We start from the raw sequence: 24,102 nt of genomic DNA on the forward strand, positions 1-24,102 counted from the left end.
CAACAGCTGTTGAATGCAGACTGTGGGAACAAGATGTGTATGCCCCGGGGAGAGGCAGCACCGGTGGCTTAATCCAGAGCAGCCACTCTTTATCATATACCGTTTAGTCTCAGCCCTTTTGGCTTAAAATGTACATCAGTCTGCAGCATGTCTGAAGTGAGGTTTGGCCACATCCTATTTGCCTGAGCCCTGGATTAAGGCAAAATGAGAAGGCAAGTGCTTTCAGCAGGATCCACAGCTGGGGAGTATGGAGGAAGGGGAAGTAATCCAGGGAGGGCAGGGAAGCAGAGATGTGAAGAAACACGCTTAATGGGCACATGACCGATTGATTTCTCTGAATATATAAAAACAGTGCTTCAAATAAGCTGTTTCATCCCACTCCCCTAGATCTGTCTCAGGGGTCTCTAGATAATCCTAAATAGCAGCTAAGCGGTAGCTGCCACCAGGGAGCCAGAGGATAAGTGCAATTTTCATTTCCCCTTGGGATCAAATCCAGCTGAGCAAATGGCCCAGATGTGAAGGATTTGCTTGAAGGGCCAGGCAGAGACCATCTGCAGTGCCAGCCATGGAGCTGGATACAGGCCGAGAATTAGCCAGACCACCTCAAAGTCCTGAAGGCCGCAGTGTAGTTACCTCCGGCTTGCTCTTGTTTGACCGATCCGTCCCTCTCTAAAAACGTTGGAAAAAAGAAAATCACCATAATGAATAAGCTAGAACCCACTGCTTATTGGTCAAGAGAAAGCATTCTTTATTTTTTTTTTCCCCATGGTTTCACAGCAGTGAAAGGAATCACTTTTCTGTTCCTAGCTAGACCAGACACAATGGAATTGTTCTGTTGTGCGCTTAGCAAAATTCTCACCAACTTAGGAGCGGTGAGGTTAACTAGCAGGAGCCCAGAGCAACAGTACATTTTACTCCCCTGAAATCCCAGTCCAGGTAAGTGGGAGAGGCTAGATATGGGAACAGGGGCATCTGGTCCCTGAATGACAAAGTTTTTCCATTCCTTCTTTTTGGAAATGGAGCATTTTGCTACTTCTGTAAAGTCCTGAATCTGCCTACGGTATTTGTATGCAGACTCATTTTTTTCCTCCCCATTGGGTATTTGGTCCTCTCGTTTTGTCTTTTTCTTCCCCGTGAATGGCATCAGTATCTGTGCAGTTAGAGGGTGGGCTTACTGCCATCTTCAGTGCCCCTGCCCGGCTCAGCCTGTTTCCTCCCCCCACCTCACCCCTGCCAATTCTAGGGCTTTTTTGACCAGTGCTTTTCTCCTTCCTTGTTTCCCTCTGGTTAACATCCTCCTATTCCGGCACTGGTCTCTAGGATTACTTAAGCCGGGGTAGCCTGAACTGACTTGAGAGGATAGAGCCGAGCTCACTAAGAAGAAAACTGTGTTTACATGATGCCTTTTCACCGGCCCTCAGGACAACCTGCCCTGTAGCGCTACTCTTTCTGAGGGTAATTCTTGTGCTGACTGCAAACAGGACCTTCTTTCTCGCTTCTCAGGAAGGTAACTGTTGTGGGCCTCTTGTTACTGAGCAAGCGGTTTGGAGTGCTTTCTCACATCAGAGCCAGAAATTCCCCTGCCTCCAGCTGCATGGACAAGCAGAGAGGGGTCCCATTGGTGACAGCCCTGAAAGGCTGGGAGGAGAATGAGCCAGTGAGATGAGCTTGAGACTAGCCAAAGATGGGGCAGAAGTGGGGAGGAACGATTTGAAAAAGCAAGAGGCACACTCCTTAAACTGGAGGGGGTGTCTGGAAGGGAGAACTTTCCCTTGGCCAGTGTGGGGATGTGGAGCCGCTGCCTTGCCTTCTATGCTGTCTCTGGTGTTGCTTTGGATGCCAGATATTGATAAGGAAGTAAGAGTGCTTGATTGGCTCTACCTGAGCAGCCAACCAGGGCAGGTATGAGGATCAACACAGCAGAAACTGGAGCTCCAAAGTCAAAATGACAAGGTCTTTAAGGCATTTTGGGTACTTTTTTTGAGCCATTAAGTTTCCCCCCTGCTCTGCGCTGATGGTGTGGAACCTGCTTGGGATTCTCTCTCCCTCTCTCTCTCACTCCCTCCCCTGCTCTCTCTCTCTCTCTCTCTCTCTCAAAATAAATAAACTTAAGGATTTCCCCCTGATTTATCTTTGAACTTGAGTTAAGTGGCTTCTTAAGCTTCCTGTGGTGACCTTTTATAGCATTCCTCAGACCCTAACGCTGCCAGTGCCTTGCATGGTTTATAGTTTCTTCTCAAAAAAGGGGTCTTTTTATGAGAAAATGTGGGCTGGGCACTGCTGACTTCCTTTCATCCCAAACACTGGCCTTATGAGTGTCCAGACACAGCTGTGTCGAGTCCTCTAGCTGGATGGGGGGATTCGTCAGAAGCAGAGGGTCTCGCCTTGGTTCCCTGGAGCAGGAAGAAGAGTGGGAAGTAACGAGAGGACAAGACTTTCTGTTGGGGTCTGAGCTGCACCCTTCTTGTACAATTTGTCGTCCGAATGATTGACTTCTGGCCTTCATGGAGAGGGCAAGTGGCCAAGTGTCTTTGACTTGGCTCTTGGGGAACATGGAGGACTTGGAAAGGACTTTGGCTCTTAAAAACCAGCCACCAGATGTCTGGCCTCACCCGATGGATCTGTTACTCGCAGTCCCAAGGATAGACAGTTGGAGGGGAGAGTTCTTCATATGGAGCTATAGAAGCCACTTCTTTGTCTTCAGCGAAGGAGGAAGACTCGTGAGCCTCAGCTTCTTGGAGACTTGGCTCTGGGACTGAGCTGGTCCTTGGCTCGTGTCCTGAAGCTCCTTGGAGTTCTCGGACCCCTTCTAGAGTAAAAGTAGTGGCTGCCTTGCTCCCCTCAGGGCGGGGGCTTTTGCTCTCTGGAAGGAAGCTACCCGGAGGTCTGTGGACTAAAAGGCATGGTGGGTTCTCAGGGGCTGGGGGGAAAAATATTTCTGTCTGAGTTGCTGTTAAAGCCAGAAGGCCAGATTCCTCAGGTGGGGCTCCAGTTCCCTCCCAATCACAGATGTCTGCCATGGTGCCCTTTATTTTATTTCCTTCTGGATCCGTGATTTCCCATCGACACAGCTCTGCCACCCTGCTCCCCGTACTGCTTACTCCGTGGGGACCGACTTGGGGTTGGTCAGTGTCCGGAGCATCTGGCTGGGGGAGGAGCTCCCCGGAACCTGAGCAGACTGTCGCCTGCTCTTTGCTGACTTTTGCTGCTGCTTTTGAAAAGTGTTCTTCAGTCCCCGGAGATGCCGCCTTTTGAGGGATCATCTCTCCTTGCCCTTGGGATTTTCCGTCCACCTCTTGTTCCAGTCCCCCTTCCTCAGCAGCTTCTGTCTTCGCCTCCCAAGGGCAGATGTCTGCTTCTTTAGCAGATGGAGACTCTCTTGCTTCCCACGGACACACTTCTACCACCTTGGCCCCCACACTGCCTGCTGCCTCCGAACTGCCTTCGCTTCTGGCAGAAGCTTGTGGGGCTGGTTGCGGAGACGGACCCCCACAATCCTGACTCTCCCAGGGACCCACCGCCTCCTGTTTCCCATCTGCCCTCTCTGGCTTTTCCTGAACTGCCACAATTTGGGGCTCTGGTCTTCCTGGGACCTTCCCCTTCTCTTGAGGTGTCCCTTTCCCATCCTGTCTTGCCATCCCTTCGTCAGGGACCCTTTCAGTCACCTCCCAGGGGCAGATATCAGCTTTGGCGCTGCCATCAGGGTTAGGATCATCCCATGGGCACACCTCAGCAAGCCTGCCCCCAGCGCCAGCCAGGTCCTGAGAGCCGGCCTTAGGTGGGTCACGGCATTGACCGTCCGGGTGGGAGGAAGCACCTGCCGGGGTCATGCTCTCCCGTGGACAGACAGATTGTAGCTCTTTGCTTGCTTTCCCCCTGTCTTCAGTAGTGAATTCTCCTGCTTTTGAAGACGGGGCTTCTACTGGGGTTCTGTGTTCTGGGAAGGAGCCCATCTTTGCATCTTGCGTCAGGTCCCCTTCCTCCACTGCCTCATCCCTCGCTTGCAAGGAATGTCCCTCTTTCACATTGCCACTCGTGCTGAGGGATGAGTCTGAGACCTCGGGGCCCTGAGCAGAGGGAGCCCTCAAGTCCTTCTCCCAAGGACAACTAGCTTCCTCTTCTTGACTCTGTTTTGTCTCCCATTTTGATCTGTCTTCTCCCAGGGAGGTGAGTCTCCCCTTTTCTAGAATTTTCTCCTGTCCTGCTGAGTCACTCCCCCTTTCTTGTTCCAATCTTGTCCCAGTAGCTCCTTCGTTCACCTCCCAGGGACAGATCTTGGCTTTCTCACTGGTAGGTGCTTCCTCCACTTCCCAGGGACACACCTCAGCTGCCCTGCACCCCACATGGTCTGTTTCCCGGAGTCCACCTTTTGGTCTGTCAGTGCCCAGAGTGTCCGAATGCTGACAGGAGCCCCCTGGATCCAAGCTTTCCCAGGGACAGGCCACCTCCCGCTCCCAGGCTGGCCCCTCCGGCTTCTTTGGAGAGGTAACAGCTATCTCGCTGGGTCCAGGACCTGCAGAAGCCTTTCCTGTGTCATTTGGAAATTTCCTAACGGCCTCAACTCCCAAAGCTCTTTCCTGCCTTGCTCCAGCACTCACCTCCCAGGGACAGACCTCAGCCTTCTCGGCACGCATGGTTTCTTCCATGTCCCAGGGACAGATCTCGGCAGTTTTGCCTCCCACACTGCCTGACATGTGGAAACTGGCTTCGGCTCTACCTGTGTCTTGAGGACCTGGTTGTGGGGAGAAGCTGCCAGGGTCCACGTTCTCCCAAGGACAGACTGCTTCTGTATTTTGGAGCTGTCCCTCAGGCTTTTCCCAAGCTGCGCCGTCTTTGATTCCTGATGTTCCAGGCATTTTCTCCTTGTCCTTTGGAGGTTCTCCTGCTTTTGCCGCCTGTCCTGATGTCCAGTCCTCTCTTATTCGTTCATTTACCTCCCAGGGACAGAGTTCTGCCCTGGCAGGTGTTACTTCCCTCAGCTCTGGCCTGGGATCTTCCCATGGACATACCTGTGTTGCCCTGCTTCCTCCATTGCTGAGGAGTTGGCCACCACCTTTGGCTGAGAAATTATCTAGACACGGGCTGGGGTGCCCAGGGGCTGTGCCGTCCTGGGGACACACTGACTCCTGCTGTTGACTACTTTTCTGCACTGCTTTTCCAGTTTGTTCCCCCATCTCTCCAAAGAGCCCTTTTCTAGAGGCTTTCCCCTTTCCCTGGAGAAATTCTCCACCTGTCCCCTGACCCGGCAGTTCCTTCCCCACTACCTCATCACCCAGCTCCCAGGGACAGACCTCTGCTTTCCCGACGGGAGCATCTCCTGCCTCCCATGGACACACCTCCGAGATGCTAGTGCCCAAACTCCCGGAACACACAGGGGTTCCCGGGGCCGGAGTAGAGACTGCTGAGGGACCCCGGAAATCTGTCCTCTCCCACCGACAAAAAGACTCCAAGTCTCCACTCAGTTTCTGTTCTTTCCAGAAGGTTGCTTTCTTGGGGGTTTCCTGCTTTTCCTGGGGAAGCTTCACTCCCTCCTGGAATGGTTTTCCATTCTCTCCTTCACATGCCTCCCAGGGACAGAGCTCTGCCTTGGTAGTGTCGGGTATACAAGCTCCTGGGCCTGTGGCTCCCTGCTGAGGCCTCTCCACCTCTCTAGCTTCTAGCCAGCCCGCTGCCTCAGACCTGCCGTCGTTTCTGTCAGAGTCCCGAGAGGCTGACCAAGAGCACAGACTCCCAGGATCAGCACCCTCCCAGGGACATACCACCTCCTGCCCCCTGACCAGCCTCTCTGGCTTTTTCCGAGCAACGACAGCCACGTTTTGGGGCCCTGACTTTTCCGACGCCTTCCTTCTCTCTTGGGAGTCATCTAGAGCTTGTTGTTGTGTCCCCTTCTCGGGGGCCCCTTCACTCACCTCCCAGGGGCAGGTCTGGGCCTTGTTGCTACTGTCAGGCTGACTTGCTTCTGACTGGGCGACTTCCCTGGGGCATACCTCTGGCGTCCTGCGGTCAGCACTGCCCGTGGGCTGGAGGCCAGCTCTGGGCGGTTCCCGCCAGCCCACGGGGGCTTCTTTTGCTCGCTCGGCAGTTTTGTCCCCGACTGTGCCCTGCCTGGCTTGCCTCAGGGCAGCAGACCCCGCTTTACCGTCTCTCTCTACTTTTGCCTCCCCGGGACCTTGGGATGCCCTCCTGCCTCTCTCTTCTTGTTCCCTGCTGCCCTCCTGGTGGTAGACTTGGAGCATTCTGCTGGTGTGAGCGTTCTGTTGGTTCTGGAGGGTCTCCTCATCGTCACAGGGTGCGAGGGCGGCCTGCTTACTCACGGCCTTGGGCCGGCCTAGCCTGGGAGATCGGGGGCAGGCCCCCACGCCCTCTCCCGAGGCTCTGCCCTTCTCCTCCGGCTCAGGACTCCCTTCCCCGCTCTCCTTCTCTCTGTGAGTGCTCCGAGAACGGGTCAGAGCTTTGATAGCCAGGCCGAGACTGTGCATGGAACCCTGCTGAACAGGGGTCTTGAGGCTGTGGGATTTAGAGAAGACCTTGGACTTGTCTTCGTCCCCCTCACCGGCTTCCCCCTGGAGACGTCCATCCTCTGTGGCCATCCCACTCTCCCCCGTCCCTCTTCTCTCAACTGCAACCGAGAGGGCCCTCCAGAGCTTGGCCCGAGCCGGGGCAGGGGAGTGGTTGCCTCGCTCTGGCCCCGCGGGGCCCTCTGGAGCTACATTTCCTTTCTTGACCGGCAGTTCTGCATTCTCCCAGGGGCAGATGAAGGTGAGCAAGCTGGGGCTCTGGGGGGGTACTGGGACTGGTGCCAGGGCGGGCAGCGGGGTCGGGGCTGGGGCTGGAGCCGGCATCAGAGCGGGAGCCAAGGTGGAGGTGGGGGAGAGCATCCTCGGCTCTCCCAGGCAGGCCCCGGACAGGGCCATGATGGGTGTGGAGACCTGGTGCCGGACGGGCGGGTGAGGCAGCCTTTTCGTGGCCTCCTCCTGAAGCCTCCCGGCGGCGGCGGCATGGGAGCCGTGCACACTGCGGCTCTTGGCGGGGGAAGGTGGGGCTGACAGGGGCGCCCCTCGAGCTCGCTCCGGCCTCCTGGCCGATGGCCTCCTCACTGGGCTGGCCGAGGCTGCCTCGGCCTTCTTCCTCTCCTCTCGCTCCTTCGCCAGCCGATAGGTCTCCTCCAGGTAGGCCTGGCTGGCTACGAGCAGGGCCTGTTCCCTGGAGCCCGCCACCACGCTGAGCGACTTCTGCAGCGACGCCGGCTGGGCCCGGGGCAGCCTGTCGCCCACCGTCAGGTTGTGGGCGCTGGCCGACCTGAAGCCCAGGCCCGGGGGCCCCTCCGCCGCCTCCCGGCTCTCCCTGCTTTCCCGCGAGGCCTTCATGGCCAGCTTCCTCCTCAGCAGCGAGTCGAGGAGCGGCGGGTCCTGCTCGCGGCGGCGGCTGTGGCGGTCGTGGTCGTAGGCGCTGCGGGACTTGCGCAGGGCCGGGGGCCCCTCGGGGTCCTGGAGGCTGGAGCTGAGCAGCCGGCGGCGCGAGGAGCCGGGCAGGCTGCCGAGGCTGGGGGAGCCCGAGTCCCGGGAGTGCTGGCGGGCCAGGGCCTCCGGGAACTCGGCCAGGCACCTCATGAAGGAGCGGCCCAGGCCCTGGCGCCAGCTGCCCCGCTTCTTGGGCAGGTGCGGGTTGTTGGCGGCCATCTCCTTGGTCTTGTGGACCTCTAGCTGGGCATAGAGCTTCTTCAGCTCGTCCTGCGGGAAGGGGAGGAGGGGGGAGAGCAGAGCCCCCGGTCAGATGCACGGCTAAGCTCTCTCCATCCCCCTGGGGGCTGTCCTGCCTCCCCCTCGGCCGTTATTTGGACCACTGTCTCTGCACATCTCTTTCCCACCAAGCTGTGTTCCCTCCCTGCTTTGCACACTCTCAGAATTCGCCTGTCCACTCCCAGCCAGGTCCTCTCGGACCCAAGGATGCAGGGTGCACCCCTTTCTCTGGGGGCGCTGTCATCTGATGGGAAGCCACCGGCTTGTGGGGTGGGAAACCTGGGTTTGAGGCCAGTGACCCATCATGTGCCTGGAGGCTATTTCTAGAGCTCTCTGTCTCTCTGCCTTTTTTTTTTTTTTTTTTTCTTTTCATTCATTTTGGAGAGACAGAACGTGAGTGGGGGTTGGGGACAGCGGCAGAGAGAAGAAGACAGAATCAGAAGCAAGCTCCAGGCTCTGAGCTGTCAGCATAGAGCCTGACACGGGGCTCGAACTCAGGAACCGTGAGATCATGACCTGAGCCAAAATCGGACACTTAACCGACTGAGCCACCCAGGCTCCCCTCTCTCTGCTTCTATGGATGGGTTCAGTCCGTCAAGCAGCCGACGTCCAACTTCAGCTCAGGTCATGATCTCACGGTTCAAGAGTTCAAGCCCCGCATTGGGCTCTGTGCTGACAGCTCAGAGCCTGGAGCCTGCTTCAGATTCTGTGTCTCCCTCTCTCTCTGCCCCTCCCCTATTCGTGCTCTGTCTCTCAAAAATAAACAAACATGGAAACATATTTTTTAATTAAACACACACAAGAAAAGAACCGGCCACCTACTGTTTGGTTCCTTAAGAGGATCGCATGAGCTCCTCAATGGTGTGAAAAGTGTCATATTCAGGTGCGAGTGAGGGAATGGGACTTTGAGAGTCTTACACTTTTGGGTTTCTCCCCAGAGCCAGCATCGGGAGAGAGACTGGGTGCTGTTCCACAAAGCGGGGGGCCCAAGGCAGCACTGCTGTGGCAGCGCACCCCCATACTCTCTGGCCTCCCTGTTCGACTGGGGCCTCAGGTCAGCCTCTTCCCAGGGGAGCAGAGCCCAGAGGGTGAGGAGGACATGGGGGAAAGCCAGGCAGAGACACTTGGGACAAGGAGGGAATTGGGAGATGCAAACAAGTCAGGAAGCCCCGTGGAGATAGAAGGAATGGACAGATGGCTTCCTGAGATTGTTAACCACACCTTAGGTTTTATCAGACAACGGGCTTAGACCACCAAGTTTCCTTATTTCCTACCCACTGAGCCTCTCATTGGGGTTCTGTGACTATGACCCTCCTAAGCAGAAAAAGAAGAGTAAAGATGCTCTCCCGAGGTAAGACTCAGGAAGAACTCCCTCTAAGACCGCCAGGTCCAGGGAATGGGTATCCTGTTGTGGAAATCTCTGGTAGCCGTTAACTGCCTGAACTACCCAGCCCCATAGCTGGCCCTAGGGTCACCCGCAGCTCGAGTGTAATGGGGACTGAGAGGCTTCTTAATCTGCCCCTCATGATGCCTCTGCTGAGTGGGGGTGGAGCTCCACTCATGGGTCTGCGGCCTGGGCCACAGGGACTTTGGGGGTCTTTCCACTTGGGTGGTTTGTGACCTCATCTGAATAGAGTCAGGGGGAAGCAGCTTAGGGCAATGGTGGAGAAGGGAGGGAGGCAGGTCTTAGAGGGAGGGAAAGCTGGGGACAAGAGGGGACCTGCAGTGGTACACAGCCCAGATGGCAGGGCAGCAGCGATCCTGGCCCAGTCCCGAAAAGCCAGCATCCAAAGGAGGCAAGGAGGGCGGCGCATACCCGAATGTCTCCGGGGTCCAGGCTGTGCTCGCTCCAGGCCGAAGCGATGCTGCTGTCCAGGTAGGAAGCTGACCGCTGGAGGTCCAGCTCGTCCTCATACACCTCATCCACAATCTCCTCTCGGGGAGGAGCCCCCGGCTTCTGGAACTGGCCAGGGTGGGTGTGACAGGGAAAAAGAGTCAACTTGGCTCCCTGTTCACGCCTATTCCCACCTGCCTCATGAAATCCAATCTTCACAGCCTCTCTAATTTGCAATTCTGAGGGCATGGAGACTTTTGCTCCCCCTCATTCTCCCTGAGTTTCTCTAGCTCAGAGACCGGGGAGGGGAGGTCCTGAGCCCCTGCCCCCACAATTCCTAGCCATGTCCTTCAGCTCCCCAACCCATCCCTCTGTAACTGCTTCCAAGATGATTTTTCAGAGTCCACCAAACGAAACTGCCAGTTGTGTTACAAGGACCCCTACAGTCCTAGCTCTTATTTCCTTTGCCCTGAGATTCGAGGCGGAGAGATACAATAGCTTCCCCCCCGACCCCCACCCCAAGTGGGCTTCCACTCAGCGCGCCCTGTGGCTCCGCCCTCTCACCCCCGGGTGTCATCCTCACTCTGACCTGGAGAGGGCGCTGAGGCAGCAACAGATCCACGGCGCGCCCCTTACAAAGGGGCTGGGGTCTGGCTCACAGCCAGGAGGGGCAAGACCTCACCTTAGGAATGAAGATCAGAGCCAGCGTGGTGGTGACCGTGCTGTGGGTGTGGAAGAAGAAGAGGAGCAGAGTCCAGTCCGGGTGCAGGGAGGGAACCAGCACAAATCTGAGGGTGGGAGGGGAGGGGAATGAACGTTACCGGTGGGTGGGAGGGAGTGGCCTGTTCCCTCTCACCTGTCTCACTGGCTCACCTCCCAGCCTGAGCCCTGATCTCCGTGGGGGTTCTGGGTGGGTTGGAAAGGGCAATTTTCCTTCTTCCTGCCCTCTCTTCGGATGTAGGTCCCACTTCAAGCTCACGTTAGCCCCCACCTCCGAGAAGCCCTCCCAGACTCTTCTCTGGTTGCCTAGAGCACAGACTTGCCCTCCACACCTCTGTGATGGGCTGTCCCGTGGGTCGATTCTGCCTGTACCACAGGGCCAAGTCCTCGCGGACCCTCATAGCAGGCCTGTTGCTGGATCGGCTGACGTGGGAGGGTGGTGGGGAAAGGCAGGGAGAATTGAGCACGTGTGGGAAGGAGCATGGTGGAGGTGCCGGAGACGGGGCTTGGGAATAGGAGAGGAGTTAGGAGTGCGCATGCTTCCTCTTTTTGGGTGTCGGGTGAGACACGGGGTGCAGGAAGGGTGTCTGCCGGGTAGGGAGAGAGCTACAGATGGGAGGCCTTCCTCGCCTTGCCAAGGCATAGCTGTGCTGTGAGGATGGCTGTGGGATGGGGTTCCCTGGCCTAGGAGAGGCAAGGAGTGGTGTGAGGGTGGGAGGGGTGGCGGGTAGGAGGGCCCGTGCTCACCTGGCTGCATGGAAGGCCGCAGAGAACAGCAGCTCATTGTGCAGGGCGATGCCCATGTAGCGCGGCTCATGGAAGGCCGAGGGGACAGCTCGGGTGGCGTAGCAGAGGAAGCTGCCCCAGCACAGGAGCAGCATCTCGGCTGTGGGAGAGCAGGGGCCACCGAGTCAGGCACCGCCTCAGCAGCCCCTTTCTCTGTCGGGTGTGCTGGGGGGAGCCCGGGCCAGGGGTCTGGGGACAAGGCAGGAGGACTAGGTCAGGAGCACCGACCCCCCCCCCCACCCCCACCCCGGAGGTTCAGGGCTGAGGGCCAGAGTGAGGCGGGCTCGGTGGGAGCAGCTCACCCACAACCATGATGTAGTCCCAGCGGTCGTGGTGGCACAGGTAGAAGTGGCGGCCTGCGAGAGTGTGGCCTCGGGTCACCAGGGGCGTGTGGATGCCTCGTTCCAGGGCCCCCACCGTCCACACGGCCAGGAAGCCCAGCACTAGCAGCAGGAGCAGCCCCAGACGCTGCAGCAGCCGCCCGTTGCTCAGGTGGGGGCCCCGCTGGGCCGTTCGGGACAGAAACAGCTGGAGCACCCTACAGGGGTGTGGGGCATAGGGGGAGGACCAAGGAGAGGGGGGCCAGGTCTCTGGCCTCTGTCCGTGGCTTCCTTCCCCTCCGTAATACCCATCCTCCTGTCCCTTCCGTGGTGTGCTGCCTCCCCACCCCACAAAATGTTGCATGCTGGGGAGGGCTACGGTGACAGGGGCAGGCCTGGGGGGTGGGCCGCGCACAGGGGAGTGGAGCTGGCTGGGAAGAACTCCACTCTATTCCAGATGAGCTGGGGCAGCCCGGAGTGAGCAGCATGAGAGCAAGGTCTGCCCCAGACCCTACCTATAAAGCTTGAGTATAATGGTGCCGTAGACAGTGGCAAAACCCAGCAACCGGACCCAGCGGAGAACGATGCAGCGGAAAACACTGGGCTTGAAGTACAGGATGAACACCTGGGCGGGCGGGGGGGGGGGGAGGGGGACAAAAATAGCTGCTCTTAGCTGCACTTCCTCTTCAAAAAAAAATGTTTTATTTATTTTTGAGAAAGAGTGTGAGCGGGGTAGGGGCAGAGATGGGGTGGGGAGTGACAGAAGATCCAAAGAGGGCTCTGTGCTGACAGCAGTGAGCTGATGCAGGGCTTGAACTCACAAACCGTGAGCCAATGACCTGAACCGAAGTCAGACGCTCAACAGACTGGGGCACCCAGGTGTCCCCACCACTGTACTTCCTCTAATGTGCTAGGCCTCTGCTAAGCCCATTGCTGACCTTCCTAACAGCCTTGCAATAGAGGCATCATCACCTCCCTTCTGCAGAGGAGCGGCTCAAGTATCAGAGAGGTTAGGTAAATTGTCCTAAGTCACACAGTAAGTCATAGGGCTCTTTTTAGCCTGGACTCTTTGGCTCCAGAGCTCACTAGGCCAGCCTGTCATTTGTAGGTATGGGTATGAGGATTTGGAGGTCTCTGAATCTCCCCAAGAGAGCAGAAAGGAGGAAGGATTCTGGGTTGTGGAGGGCGCCAGCCAGGGATCAGGCGGGGCCAGACTCTGGCCACAAACTCACAGGGAAGTAGAGAAGCAGGGATCCAAAAAGGATGGTCTCCAGCAGGACAACTCCAGAGGCTCGGATCCTCTGTGAACCCAGGAAAGAGAGAGGCGTATAAGCAGGGCAGTGGGAGGACAGAGGCTGGACGATGGTGGGAGGAGAGTCTCAGGCCTTTTTTAGGGGTCACTTTTACTGGCCTTGAACCAAGGCCTTGCCTTGGAACATCAGCTCCGCCCTCTCTGCCCACAGCCACGGCCCCACTCCCACCACAGGCTCTTAGCTCCGCCACGCTAAGCAGGGTCCAGGTGGCACAAAGGTCGAGTCCCCCAGCCCCATGCCTCTCCCAATCCCAGCCTGGGCCTCGCTGGAGACCTGGGCTCAACTCACAAGTTGTTGGAGCTAGAAGGGATCTCACACGTTCCCTCGAAACTTTGGGTCAGACCGATTCTTTGTCTAGGTGACCCCTTCTCTGCCTGGTAACCATTTAGCTGACCCTCAGGCCTGGCTCAAGCGTCCTGTTCTCCAGAAAGTCTCTCCCGGACCATCTTCGGCAGGACAACTGGGGCCTTTCTCTGAGCTGCCACAGCTATACCAATACCCACTTTCCCCCCTGCCTCTGTTTTGCTGAGCTTTTTCCTTACTTGCCTGCTTCCTCCTTTCAACTGGGAGCCCCACGAGGGTCCAGATCACTTCTCCCTAGTACCTACACTGTGTTTTGAGTCAAGTCCAATGCCTCCATTTTCCAGGTGAGGAAACAAATCTAAGGCAGCGGGGTCACTTTGCCTAATGTCACACAGTGGGTGAGTTGAAGAATTCAGACCAGAACCCATTTCTTCTGAGCTCTAGTCTTAGGTAAGTCTCTGGTCTCCAGTTGATGCTGGGGACTCGAGGTGGGAAGGATGCGGGTAGGGCAGAGACGTGGGGCCTTGCTTGCCTTGCTTCGGCGGCAGCGGTAGGAGGCCAGCATGCTCAGGAAGACGGCCAGCATGCAGCTGGCCTGGCAGGCCAGAACCGCGGCCCGCAGCACCAGAGCTTCCTCCACCAGGCACGGCGTGGCATCCACGCAGCTGGTGCAGCCCTCGGCACATGGCCGGCACCGCAGCAGCCTCCCAGAGCTGCCCTGAGGGGACCCGAATTGCCCAGTAGGCTGGGCGGCACTCTCTTCTAACCCTATAAAGAACAAGATGGGTGCAAGGAGAGGGGCATGGCCCGGGGCATCCCAGCCTGCTCTCGCACGGGTCACCGTAGCCCTCTCCCTCTCCGTCCGGTGGTCTGTCACCGCCGGGGCAAGGGCTGGGAAGGGGAGGAATGAGGAAGTGGATATTCCCAGGGGAGGACAGGGTACTAGGAAGAGGTGATGCCAGGCTAGGGTTCGTTGCAAGGTCAACTTGCATCAGCTTGGCATGTTGTGGGGTCATTTTCAGAAGGCGCAGACGCCCCCAAGTTGGACCCTGCCTGCCTCTCCTGATTCTCTTGACCTTCTGCCCTTGCCCCACAAGTCTCCTCCCAGCCTGCCTTTTTCCCTCAGGTGCCCCGTCCGCCCGGCCCAGCCTGACCCTCACCACAATGACCCTCACCACAATGAACATACCCCCGGAGTGGCTTGCCCCGTAGAAGCCGGGTCGGCAGCGGCACAGGTAGTGGCCAAGGACAAAGCCCTGACTCTCCAAGGGGACACACTGTGGGGATGACAAACATGATAGGTATTTATATGGGGATTTCCCTTTTGGGAAGAGGTGGAGGGTACATGTACCTTCCAATCCACGGCCCCTGGTCCATACAAGGGGCCCCTCCCTACCAGAAGTCCTCCCTAGTCCTTAGGAAGCCTTCCCTCCCTGGAAGCCCTACTCTAGCCCCGCGGTTACCTCTTTTCAACATAGAGTTTGGGGACAGATCACCCTTTTATTCTGACTCGCAATGACAGGAGCCATACAGGTCTCATTTCCTAGTGCCCAGCTGTCGGAGCGAGGGGCTGGGCGAGGTGGAATTTGGGAGAGAACTCGGAGTCCGATCGCACCTATGTGCCTACATCCTGCTTCAAAGGGTCCCCATCAGCCTCCCCCTTTGGCTCACAGGTGAGTTGAAAAGGCCCCCACAGAGGAGCAGTTTCCCCTACCAGGTGCCATCTGGCTTTGGCACAGGACTGCTTTCCCCAGCCCTAATGCCAGGCTAATGCCAGGCCAGTGGGATGCCAAGGCCAGCTCTTTACTCCACCTTCACCCATTGATGTTTGCCCAGCAGGGGACCGAGCAGACCTCAGAGCCAGGCAGGGAAGAGGAGCACGTGGATGAGGTCAGCTCTGCTGCAGGGGGTGGTTAGGGACAGACAGCAGTGGGATAAAGGAAGGGGTTCACCCTGGGAGATTCCATATCTGGCACCTTTCACCTAGAAAAGTTGGAGGGTGGTGCTTCTGAAATTGGGGCCCAGCTTCCCTTCTTGCCCGGGGCCCTGGAACACGCTGTTTTTGCCACAGTCTGCAGAATCAGACAAATGCGTACGGAGACGAGCTGTGGCTGGGTTTAATAACGCACCGAATAATGGCGGCCCTTCTCCATCCCTGGACTTACAGTTTCAAACACATGTGCCCTGAAGAGCAACGGATGCCCAAACCCGCCCCACCTCCCAGCAGCCTGCAGGGCTCGCCTTGGCTCCGCTTCAGCCTAGGAACAACATGCAGTCGAGTGCAACCGTGGAGCGGATTAGTTCACTGGCCTCCCAGTTTCCCAGCCCTTGGCTTTCAGGATTACCAGCCATCGCTTTCCATCATCCAGATTCTCCTGCATCCATGGCTTTGATTCTGCCGGCATCTGGCTTTGGTTCCATCACCTTTACTGGTCCCAGAGCTCTTCAAGCTCCTTCTTTGGTTAGATTTCTCCCCTACTCCAACCAACCATTACACTTGGATCAACAAACACCAACAGAGCATCCTTTGTGGGTCAGAAGGAACCCAGAGCTCTGTCGACAAGGAGAATGTAGTCCAGGAGAAGGAAAGGGGATGACTAATAGGGGCTCAGGTTGCAGTCCTGGGGATGGATGCTGGAGCACCCAGTACCAAAAGGGAGAGGCACACTGAGATTTCAAAGGAATGAGGGTGGCTGTCTCCAGTGGGAGGTGGGGAGTAAGCTGTAAGTGTCCTCACTGTTTTTTTAATGTACGCTCTACGCCCACTGTGGGGTTTGAACTCAAGACCCCGAGATCAAGAGCTGCATGCTCTACCGACTGAGCCAGCCAGGAGCCCGGTCACTTTCTTTTTCAATGTTCACATATATATAATATATAATATATAATATATAATATATAATATATAATATATAATATATAATATATAATATATAATATATAATATATAATATATGTATATTATATATATAATATATAATATATAATATATGTATATTATATATATAATATATAATATATATATTTATATATAGGTTTATAAATATATATAATTATATAAAATTTATATAAATATAAATATATAAATGTTCACATATATATAAATATTATATATATATAAACATATATATATATATATATATATATATTTAATGGCTCCGAGCTGTCAGCAAAGAGCCAGACCCGGGGCTTGAACTCACACACTGTGAGATCGTGACCTGAGCTGAAGTCGGATGCTCAACCAACTGAACCACCCAGGCGCCCTCAATGTTCATATTTTTGATTATTCATTCAACCTTAAGCACTATTGCGTATCAAGCCGGGGGAGTTGGGAATTTCTCAGAAATGACCATCAATGCATCCTTTCTGAATTTTCTTCTTCCTCTTTTTTCTTTCTTTCTTTCTTTTTTTTTTTTTTTTAGTTTCTGTTTTTTATTGAAAGACAGTTGACAGTAAGTGCCCTCACTTTTAACAAACCTGGTATCCCATCTCTGTTTATCTCATCACTAGGGATTCCCCCGAGGCCCTGAGAGGCTGGTAGACTTTTGTCAGCTACTCCTGGGAGCTGGGTGGTGGCAGTGACGGGAAAGGGGAAGGGAGGCAGGACCCTAGAGCCCCACCCCACGTCACCATCCTCCTTATCCTTACCTGGGTGCTGTTGAGGTCACACAGGTGTGTGTTAGAGTACCAGCCCGGCCCATTGGCACACTGATTGATGTCCACGCTCTGAAGATCGACGATCATCTGCACCTGCCCCCTAGGGCAGTGAATTGGCAGTTAGGGGTACCATGAAGGATGCCAAGGTGGACGTGTGTCCTTGGGCCCCAGACTAGGGAGGAATGCAAGCTTTGCAACCTTTAGCCTAGTGGCTGCAGTGTGTCAGGAGAGAGGGCAGGGCTGCATTCCATGTCTCTAGAGCTATTAATCCTCACTGTTTCTGTGGGCAACGATCTGCTTTCCTGGAGGGTTGTCCCCCCAACATCCCTCGGCTTTTCAACATCCTGGCATGTCCTGGTTTCTATCAATGGGTGGAGGGAGGGGGCATGTCAAGACATGTGGGAGCGGGGGCTCTGATGATCTGTCTGAAGGGGATCTTCACACTTCTCCACTGCATGGACACACACACACACACACACACACAGAACTCAGCTATTAACCACACCCCCCACACTCTGCCCAAACCAGATCTGAATTGATCACAGCAAAGGAACTGTGGAATGGAGCTGCCTGGCCCAAGGGCTCCCCACCCCTGCTCTGGGCTGAGCGGGGGAGAGCGCTGGCTAGGAGCCAGGCTGCTGGCTGGCACGAGGGAACCCTGCTAGGAGCAATGAATGGGGACACATAGCTGGGAAAACAATGTTGATTGTCGCATGCCTTGCAGTTCTGTGTCCATTTGCTGCCTCCTTCCCACCAGGGCTCCCAGTGACCTCTTTATTCTGAAGGAGAAAGTCGGTTATTTGAAGAGTACCAGTCAGGACAGGCAGGACTGGAACCCACTTGATCTAAGAGTATAGCCATTGGGAGTGACCCTGGGGACCTGGCCTAGACGGAAAGGGCAATGGTTCCAAGCTTCCCCACCACCCCCGCCCCCGCCCCCCAAAGAACTTTTCCTCCCTTGGAGAAGTCTCCTTTTACAGTTCTAGACGGCTAGAGAGCAGCAGGTTTGGCTCCTGGAGTGCCCGCCTGGCTCTTCTGAGACGTCTCGTGCCTGGGCCATCACTGTCATCCACATCAAGCCTTCCCCTGCCTTCTCCCCACTACTCAGACGTGGACGCCGAGACCTGTGCCCTGCTACATCCACACGTCCATACGCACACATGCGTATCCCCACATGTAAGTGGATTGATTCATACACGCTATGTCACTATGTATACTCGCACCTGTGTGTGCTAACAGTTACAGAATCCCAGAGTCAACTGCAAATATACACAGCTGAATGCGAATACGCACATCTGTGCCCCCCAGATACGTATGCGTGTGCCAAATGGCCCACGCACAGCTGGCTGGACTTGAGCCCCCCACCCCCACATACCCACAAACGCGTCGAACACTGCACAAACGTACTTACCTGACCTCTGGGCTGAGGTCTGGCTTGAGTCCATAGAAGGTGGCAGAAAGCGTGATAAGCCAGCCAGGACGGAGCCGGCCGGCCTGGCATTCCAGAAAGGGGGGAGATAGCTTCACATGCTGCATGTCTCCCACATAGCCGTCCCCCTGTGGCCACTTGGGGCTGCCGAGGCTCCCTAGGTCATTGGTCAGCACCCGCTTCTGCAGGGCAGAGGTGTCCGGGGCCCCGGTTGGGCTCTCCTCCTGTACCCTGCTTCCAGACAAGTCCTGAAGGATGGTCTCCTCCCCTATCCGGGTGGCCTGCAGGGCCAGCTGCAGGTGGCTGGCCCCTGGTGGAGGGTTAAAGATCAGGAAAGCCCGGTACGCCCTTGGGTCCCCCTCGGCCACGCTGCGGACCAGTGCCTGGTACCACTCCACATCCTCCTCCACACTGGACTCGCGGATGTCGTTGGCTTGTAGCAGCATGTTGAGGAAATTGGCGGCCTGGGCAAGGGTGCCCGCTGCCCTCCACAGGACTGGGGGGAGCCCCGGTCTGGCTCCTGCGCCGTGGGCTTCGTAGCGCTCAGTGCAATTAGCCCCTGACAGCTGTTGGGCATCTCCAGAGTAGAGAAAAGCCAGGGCTGCCTCAGCCCCCTCTGGGGGTACCCACATAGGTACAGAGCCCGGCTTGACTTGGGAGGACAGTGGCGGCAGAGAGCGGAGGGGCCGTGGGTCCCCCAGAGCCCAGCTGCAGAAGAAACAGCAGCCCAGCAGCCCCCATACAGGGTGGGGCATGACCACTGCCCTGGTGCCCATCTTCGGGGCAGCTCTCGGGGACCCCAGGGTCCAGGCTGCCTGGGGGATCAGCAGGCTCAGGAGAGCCCAGGCAGAGGCTGGCTGGCTCCCAGCCTCCTGTCCTGGCTTTCTCTCTTCCTCTCTCTCTCACACTGGGCTGTGTTGCCTGTTTTTCCTTCTAACGTCATCAGCAGGCTTCTGGATGTAGGCATGAGGGCTCTGCCCCTCCTCTCTCAGTGTGACCCCCCCCCCCATTGGAAACCCTCTTAATCCTGGCACCACCCCTCTTCCCTCCTCCTCTCATCCAGCATCTAGGCTCCCTCCCCCCACTCCCCACCCTACATCAGCTCCAGAGAGACATAAATGGGAGGGGAGAGGAAAAGACCAGTTGTTCTCTCCCTCCCTCCTCCCTCCCTCTGCCCTTTGCTCCATTAGGAGAGATGGGCAAATCCTGGATGGGGCGCCATAGCAACCACAGATGAGCTCGTGCCCCTCTCTCCACCCCTCTGCTCCACTCAGCCTCCTGGCAGCAATTGCGACGGGCACGATAAAGGGCCAAGCTGCAGGTCCTGGCAATCTGCTGTGGCTGCCCGTATCCCCCTGACACCGTGCTGCCGAACTGGAATTTGAGATTGGGGGTGGCAAGGGTGGGGAAGAGAGCCTAATATAACTACAGTCAATCTTTGTACAAACGGTGGCAGTTTATTAAGTGTTTTTCATGTACGTTATCTCAATGAATCTTCCCCACAGGCACGTAAGTAGGGTCAACATCCTCATCCCCATTTCACAGAGGCAGACACTGAGGCTCAGAGACTCACCCAAGATCACATAGATGCTCACTTTAAGTTGAGACTCAGGGGCGCCTGTGTGGGCTCAGTCAGTTAAGCGTCCGACTCTTGGTTTAGGCTCAGGTCATGATCTCGCGGTTCGTGGGTTCGAGCCCCTCATCGGGCTCCGTGCTGACACTGCAGAGACTGCTTGGTATTCTCTCTTTCTCCCTCTCTCTTTCTCAAAATAAATAAATAAGCTTAAAAAAAAGTTGAGACTTAAACCCAGACTTCTGACTCTCCACGCTGCCCCCCATCAAACCCACCACGACCTTGTTGTTCAACCTTAGAGACCTTAATAAAGCGTCCTTCCCGAGGAGTAAATCAAGGCCCAGAGAGGTAAAGACTTCCCCTAGGAGCGCACGGTTGTTCATGACAGAGTAGGGGTCTCTGCGAAGTCTTCACCTCCACACTGGGGGGAGCCTTTCTTCTCCAGCACCATGGAGGTAACAACCACAGCCAACGGGTGTGTGTGTGTGTGTGTGTGTGTGTGTGTGTGTGTGTGTGTGTGTGATGGGGACAGGGAGAAGAGAGCGAAAACGTTTTGCTTCTGCTTCTTCGCCTTTCATTTTGTCATCCTAAGTCCTGTCTCCTCCCTTCCTTCATGAAAACTGTGCCTAACCCCTCTTGCTCTTCCCAGGTTTCTTACCCCTCACATCCTTCCCTACGCTGGACTCTTGCAGGCTGTCATAGAACAAATCTCCTGCCTTCCTCTCCCTCCCTCTTCCATCAATGGCGCTCCCCACCCACCCAGAGACCTGGCCTCACTTACACATGCTGTCTCTTGGCTTCTTCCCCTCTCGCTCTGCCCACTGCCTTGAACCTTTGATGTCCCAGAGCACCGGAAGTATGTAGGAAGGGATGGGTGGTGGTTGCTAAAAACTTCCCTTCACAGGGAACAGCTTTACAGGCGGGCCCTGCACACAACTCTGCCTTGGAACCTAAGTGGGGACGGAACAGGGGGGAGGGCGAGGAGGGGGGTTGAGGACAACCCCCCAGCAGAACCGCTATGATGTCAGACCTGGACGTGCCTATAGCCCAGAACTTCCTTGGATAGAGAAGGAAACTAAAACCAAAACTGAAGGCCAGTGAAGTTGACCTTCTCAAAGCCACAAAGCCAGGGAGTGGAGGCAGGCCTGTATCACACATCCATAGTCTCTCCGCAGCCTCTCTGATTCCGTGTGCTAAGAGAGAGAGATGAAGGGCAGAATGACCCATTCCAAGTTCTTGGTCTTACTGGTGACTGTTAGCGGAGGAGCAACAGACACACTGTATAAAGACATAATAATAATCGGTTTTGCCCCCCAAGAGGCTTTTCATAATAATGACAACCAACGTTTGGGTAGCGTTTTACCATTTCTGTGTAAGTTTTCACATAACCCCCACAACAGCCCTGGCGGCGGGGGGATTATTATGGAACTATTTTTACCAATGAGACACAGGTTCAAAGGCACTAAATCATTTGCTCTTGGTCATACATCTAGGAAAGGGGGTGATTAGGGCTCAAGCTAGCTGGGAAGCTCCAGAGGGGCAGGGGCAGTGTTGATCGCCTCGTCACCACACCCCCGAAGCCCAGCCCATTGCTGAATGACTAAGCGAACCTCAGGACTGGTTTAAGTTCTCTGAGTTTTTATTTTCATTTCTTATGTTTTTAAGTAGGCTTCATGCCCAGTGTGGGGCCCCTTGGGGGGCTTGAACTCACGACCCTGAGATCAAGACCTGAGCTGAAATCGAGAGGCGGATGCTCAACTGACTGAGCCACCCGGGCGACCCATTCACAAACCTTTTAAACTAGGGTCCTACCACTTCAGGGACCCCCTAGATAGTCCTCAGTGAAAGAGAGAGGTGTAGACACAAAACCTGCTCAGCAAATGCAAATCCAGCTCATACAAAGATATACTTCCTTTGCTCGGGCATTTAAGGAAATGGAGAAAGGCAGTATTCCTTGCCCAACCTTAGAAAGAGCCTGTGTGGGGGCGCCTGGGCGGCGAAGTCATTTCAGCCTCTGACTCTTGATTTCACCTCAGGTCATGACCTCACGGTTTGTGGGATCAAGCCCCACGTGGAGCTTTGTGCTGATAGCACTGAGCCCGCTTGGGATTCTCTCTCTCCGCACCCCCCCCCACCCCTCCCCTGCTCACGCTCTCTCTCTCTCTCAAAATAAATAAAGAAAACTTAAAAAAAAAAAAAGAAAAGAAAAGAAAAGAGCCTATGTGCGTTTCCCTGTGCTTCTGTGTGCTCTGGAGGAGAGCCGAGATACCCCAGATGGGGACACGCCAAGTGGGGACATAGCTTCCCTCCCCAACCAAGAAAGTAGCTGGACAGCAGAGGGCGCTGCACAGCTACAGACCTTGCATTCATGGGCTAATCTGTTCCGGGGCCAGAAAGGTTTGCCAGAGACAGCCAAGGATCTTGGGTGATCTCCTTTGGCTTCAAGTGTTCTGTGATCCTATAGCAACTTCTCTTCTTCTCTCCAGAAATCTGAGTGACACCTGAGAGGTAGCTGAAGGAGAGAGAGTGGTTTTGAAATCCACTGTACCTTTTTGAAGTGTGTGACCTTGGGTAAATAACTCTCTGAGCCTCAGTTTCTTCATGGGCAAGGAAAGATACTGTGTTGTGCAGAATTAGACATGAATTTGTATCAGGAGCCCCTTGCAAGGCATGGGGTTGAACAACCATTCCCTGCTTATGTTCCAGCGGCCCACTCTGTGCCAGGAACAGTCCTTGGCCCTGGAGAGTCCATGAATGGGCCAAAAGCAAACCTGGCCCCTGCCCTTACAGAATTTACAGCCTAGTAGGGAAGGCAGATTTTAATCAAATAACCCCACAGACAGATGAAAAATTACACGTGTGCAAGTCAGTGCAACAAAGGAGTGGTTTTGGAGTTGGGTGGGGAGGAAGTACCCAGCAGGGAGATTTCTCCAAGGTGGTGAGGAAGAGAGGTGAAGGTTGGTGGGAGATGAAGCCAGAGAGAAGCAGGGATCAGATCACACAGGACCCCATAGGCCTCCTTAAGGAGTTTTGTCTTTAGCCTAAGAATGATGGGAAACTACAAAGTGTTACAGTCACAGGTTACGGACAAATTTCCATTTTATTTATTTATTTAGTTTTAAATAATTAGTTTTGAGAGTGAGTGTGCACAGGGGGAGGGGCAGAGAGAGAGGGAGACAGAAGATTCAAAGTGGGCTCTGTTGCTGACAGCAGAGAGCCCGATGCGGGGCTCGAACTCATAACTGTGAGATCATGACCTGAGCCGAAGCTGGGCACTTCACCGACTGAGCCACCCAGGTGCACCTCTATTTTCGCTTTTAATTTTATTGTAAAGTCCACACCCACTGTGGGATTCGAACTTAATGACCCAGAGATCAAGAGTTGCATGCTCTAGCAACTGAGCCAGCCAGGCGCCCTGACAAATTTCCATTTTAAAAAGGTCTCTCTGGCTCCAGGACTCATATCTTCTTCGCCTCAATGCACCCTGAGGTGCAGAGTTGCTAAGTTCTGCTGGCTGATCCTTCCTCCTCCTCTCTTGCATCCCTCAGCATCTCTCATGGGATTGCAACGGTTTCCTAACCGATCTCTCTGCCTGCAGTCTCTGGTCCAGTCCTCTCCCTCCCCTCCAGTCCAGTATCCTCTACACAACAAGCTTTACCTTATTTGATCTTCACAACAGGCCTGCAAGTAAGCGAAGCAGCGGTCCTTATCCCTATTTTGCAGATGAGAAAACTGAGGCGTAAAGGTGCTGGGGAGCTGGCTTGTCCAGGACTGCGAAGGCCAACTGTTAACACTTCAGGAATTTTGCAAGCCAAATTGTTAAACACAGCCACTATTAAAAAATGAAATTGTACACACTTAGAATTAAATGAGGTTTAAGACAAAGGTAATAAAATTTCAAAACTCATCACTTTCTAATAATTTTACTATTACTACTTACCTATGCTCTTGCAGTTGTTATTGTACCTGCATGAGGAAACTGCTACAAAAGGGTACGTTACCACTCATCTCTTTCGTTCAGTAACAATGTGTGCGGCAGATTGAAATCAGCCATGGTGGGAGTATTTACACCATGGATATCAGCAAATGCTGCAAACCAGGGCCTTGATTTATTGTTTTGTTGATTATCTAGATTTAAGAAAGTGATAGAGAAAAAGTTAACAGTTTACATTTTAATTTAATGTGCTATGTATGCCTATCGCCATTACAATGTGAATAGCAAAGAAACTGAGGAAATGTTCTTTCAGTATTTGAAAACTGTTTTCTGATTCAGCAAGCAAGTCACTCCCATAATAAGACCCTCTTTTTTTCACTCTCCTCTTACACTGACATTGAGGAGACCATCAACCAACATTCATGCTGCAATTTCATACCACAGGCTACCCATACAAGAGTCTGCCAAAAATCAATGAAAGGATTCTTTTTTTTTAA

The 24,102-nt window shown here is 54.8% G+C and overlaps 1 protein-coding gene across 1 annotated transcript; it reads right to left on the reverse strand.

The window, feature by feature from the left end:
* Positions 1-233: 233 nt before the first annotated feature.
* Positions 234-19,037, reverse strand: GPR179 (G protein-coupled receptor 179). Its single transcript, XM_060646257.3, has 11 exons — positions 18,081-19,037; positions 16,661-16,769; positions 14,205-14,292; positions 13,548-13,783; positions 12,632-12,700; positions 11,915-12,024; positions 11,382-11,617; positions 11,041-11,179; positions 10,256-10,361; positions 9,556-9,702; positions 234-7,730 (listed from the first exon to the last, which is right to left on the reverse strand). The coding sequence occupies exons 1-11, from the start codon at positions 18,872-18,874 to the stop codon at positions 2,625-2,627; spliced, it is 7,140 nt and encodes a 2,379-aa protein (XP_060502240.3). The 5' UTR covers positions 18,875-19,037; the 3' UTR covers positions 234-2,624.
* Between the last annotated feature and the right edge of the window lie 5,065 nt (positions 19,038-24,102).

The sequence above is a fragment of the Panthera onca genome, chromosome E1, assembly GCF_046562875.1.
Source record: "Panthera onca isolate mPanOnc1 chromosome E1, mPanOnc1 haplotype 2, whole genome shotgun sequence".
NCBI classification, from domain to species: Eukaryota; Metazoa; Chordata; class Mammalia; order Carnivora; family Felidae; genus Panthera; species Panthera onca.

Excerpts from the sequence above, each read along its gene's own strand:
- GPR179 (XM_060646257.3), bottom strand. The coding sequence starts at position 18,874 with ATGGGCACCAGGGCAGTGGTCATGCCCCACCCTGTATGGGGGCTGCTG. Across the intron at positions 13,784-14,204 it reads CGGGGCAAGCCACTCCGGGG|GGTTAGAAGAGAGTGCCGCC; the intron begins GTATGTTCATTG and ends TGTTCTTTATAG. Across the intron at positions 11,618-11,914 it reads ATTATACTCAAGCTTTATAG|GGTGCTCCAGCTGTTTCTGT; the intron begins GTAGGGTCTGGG and ends ACACCCCTGTAG.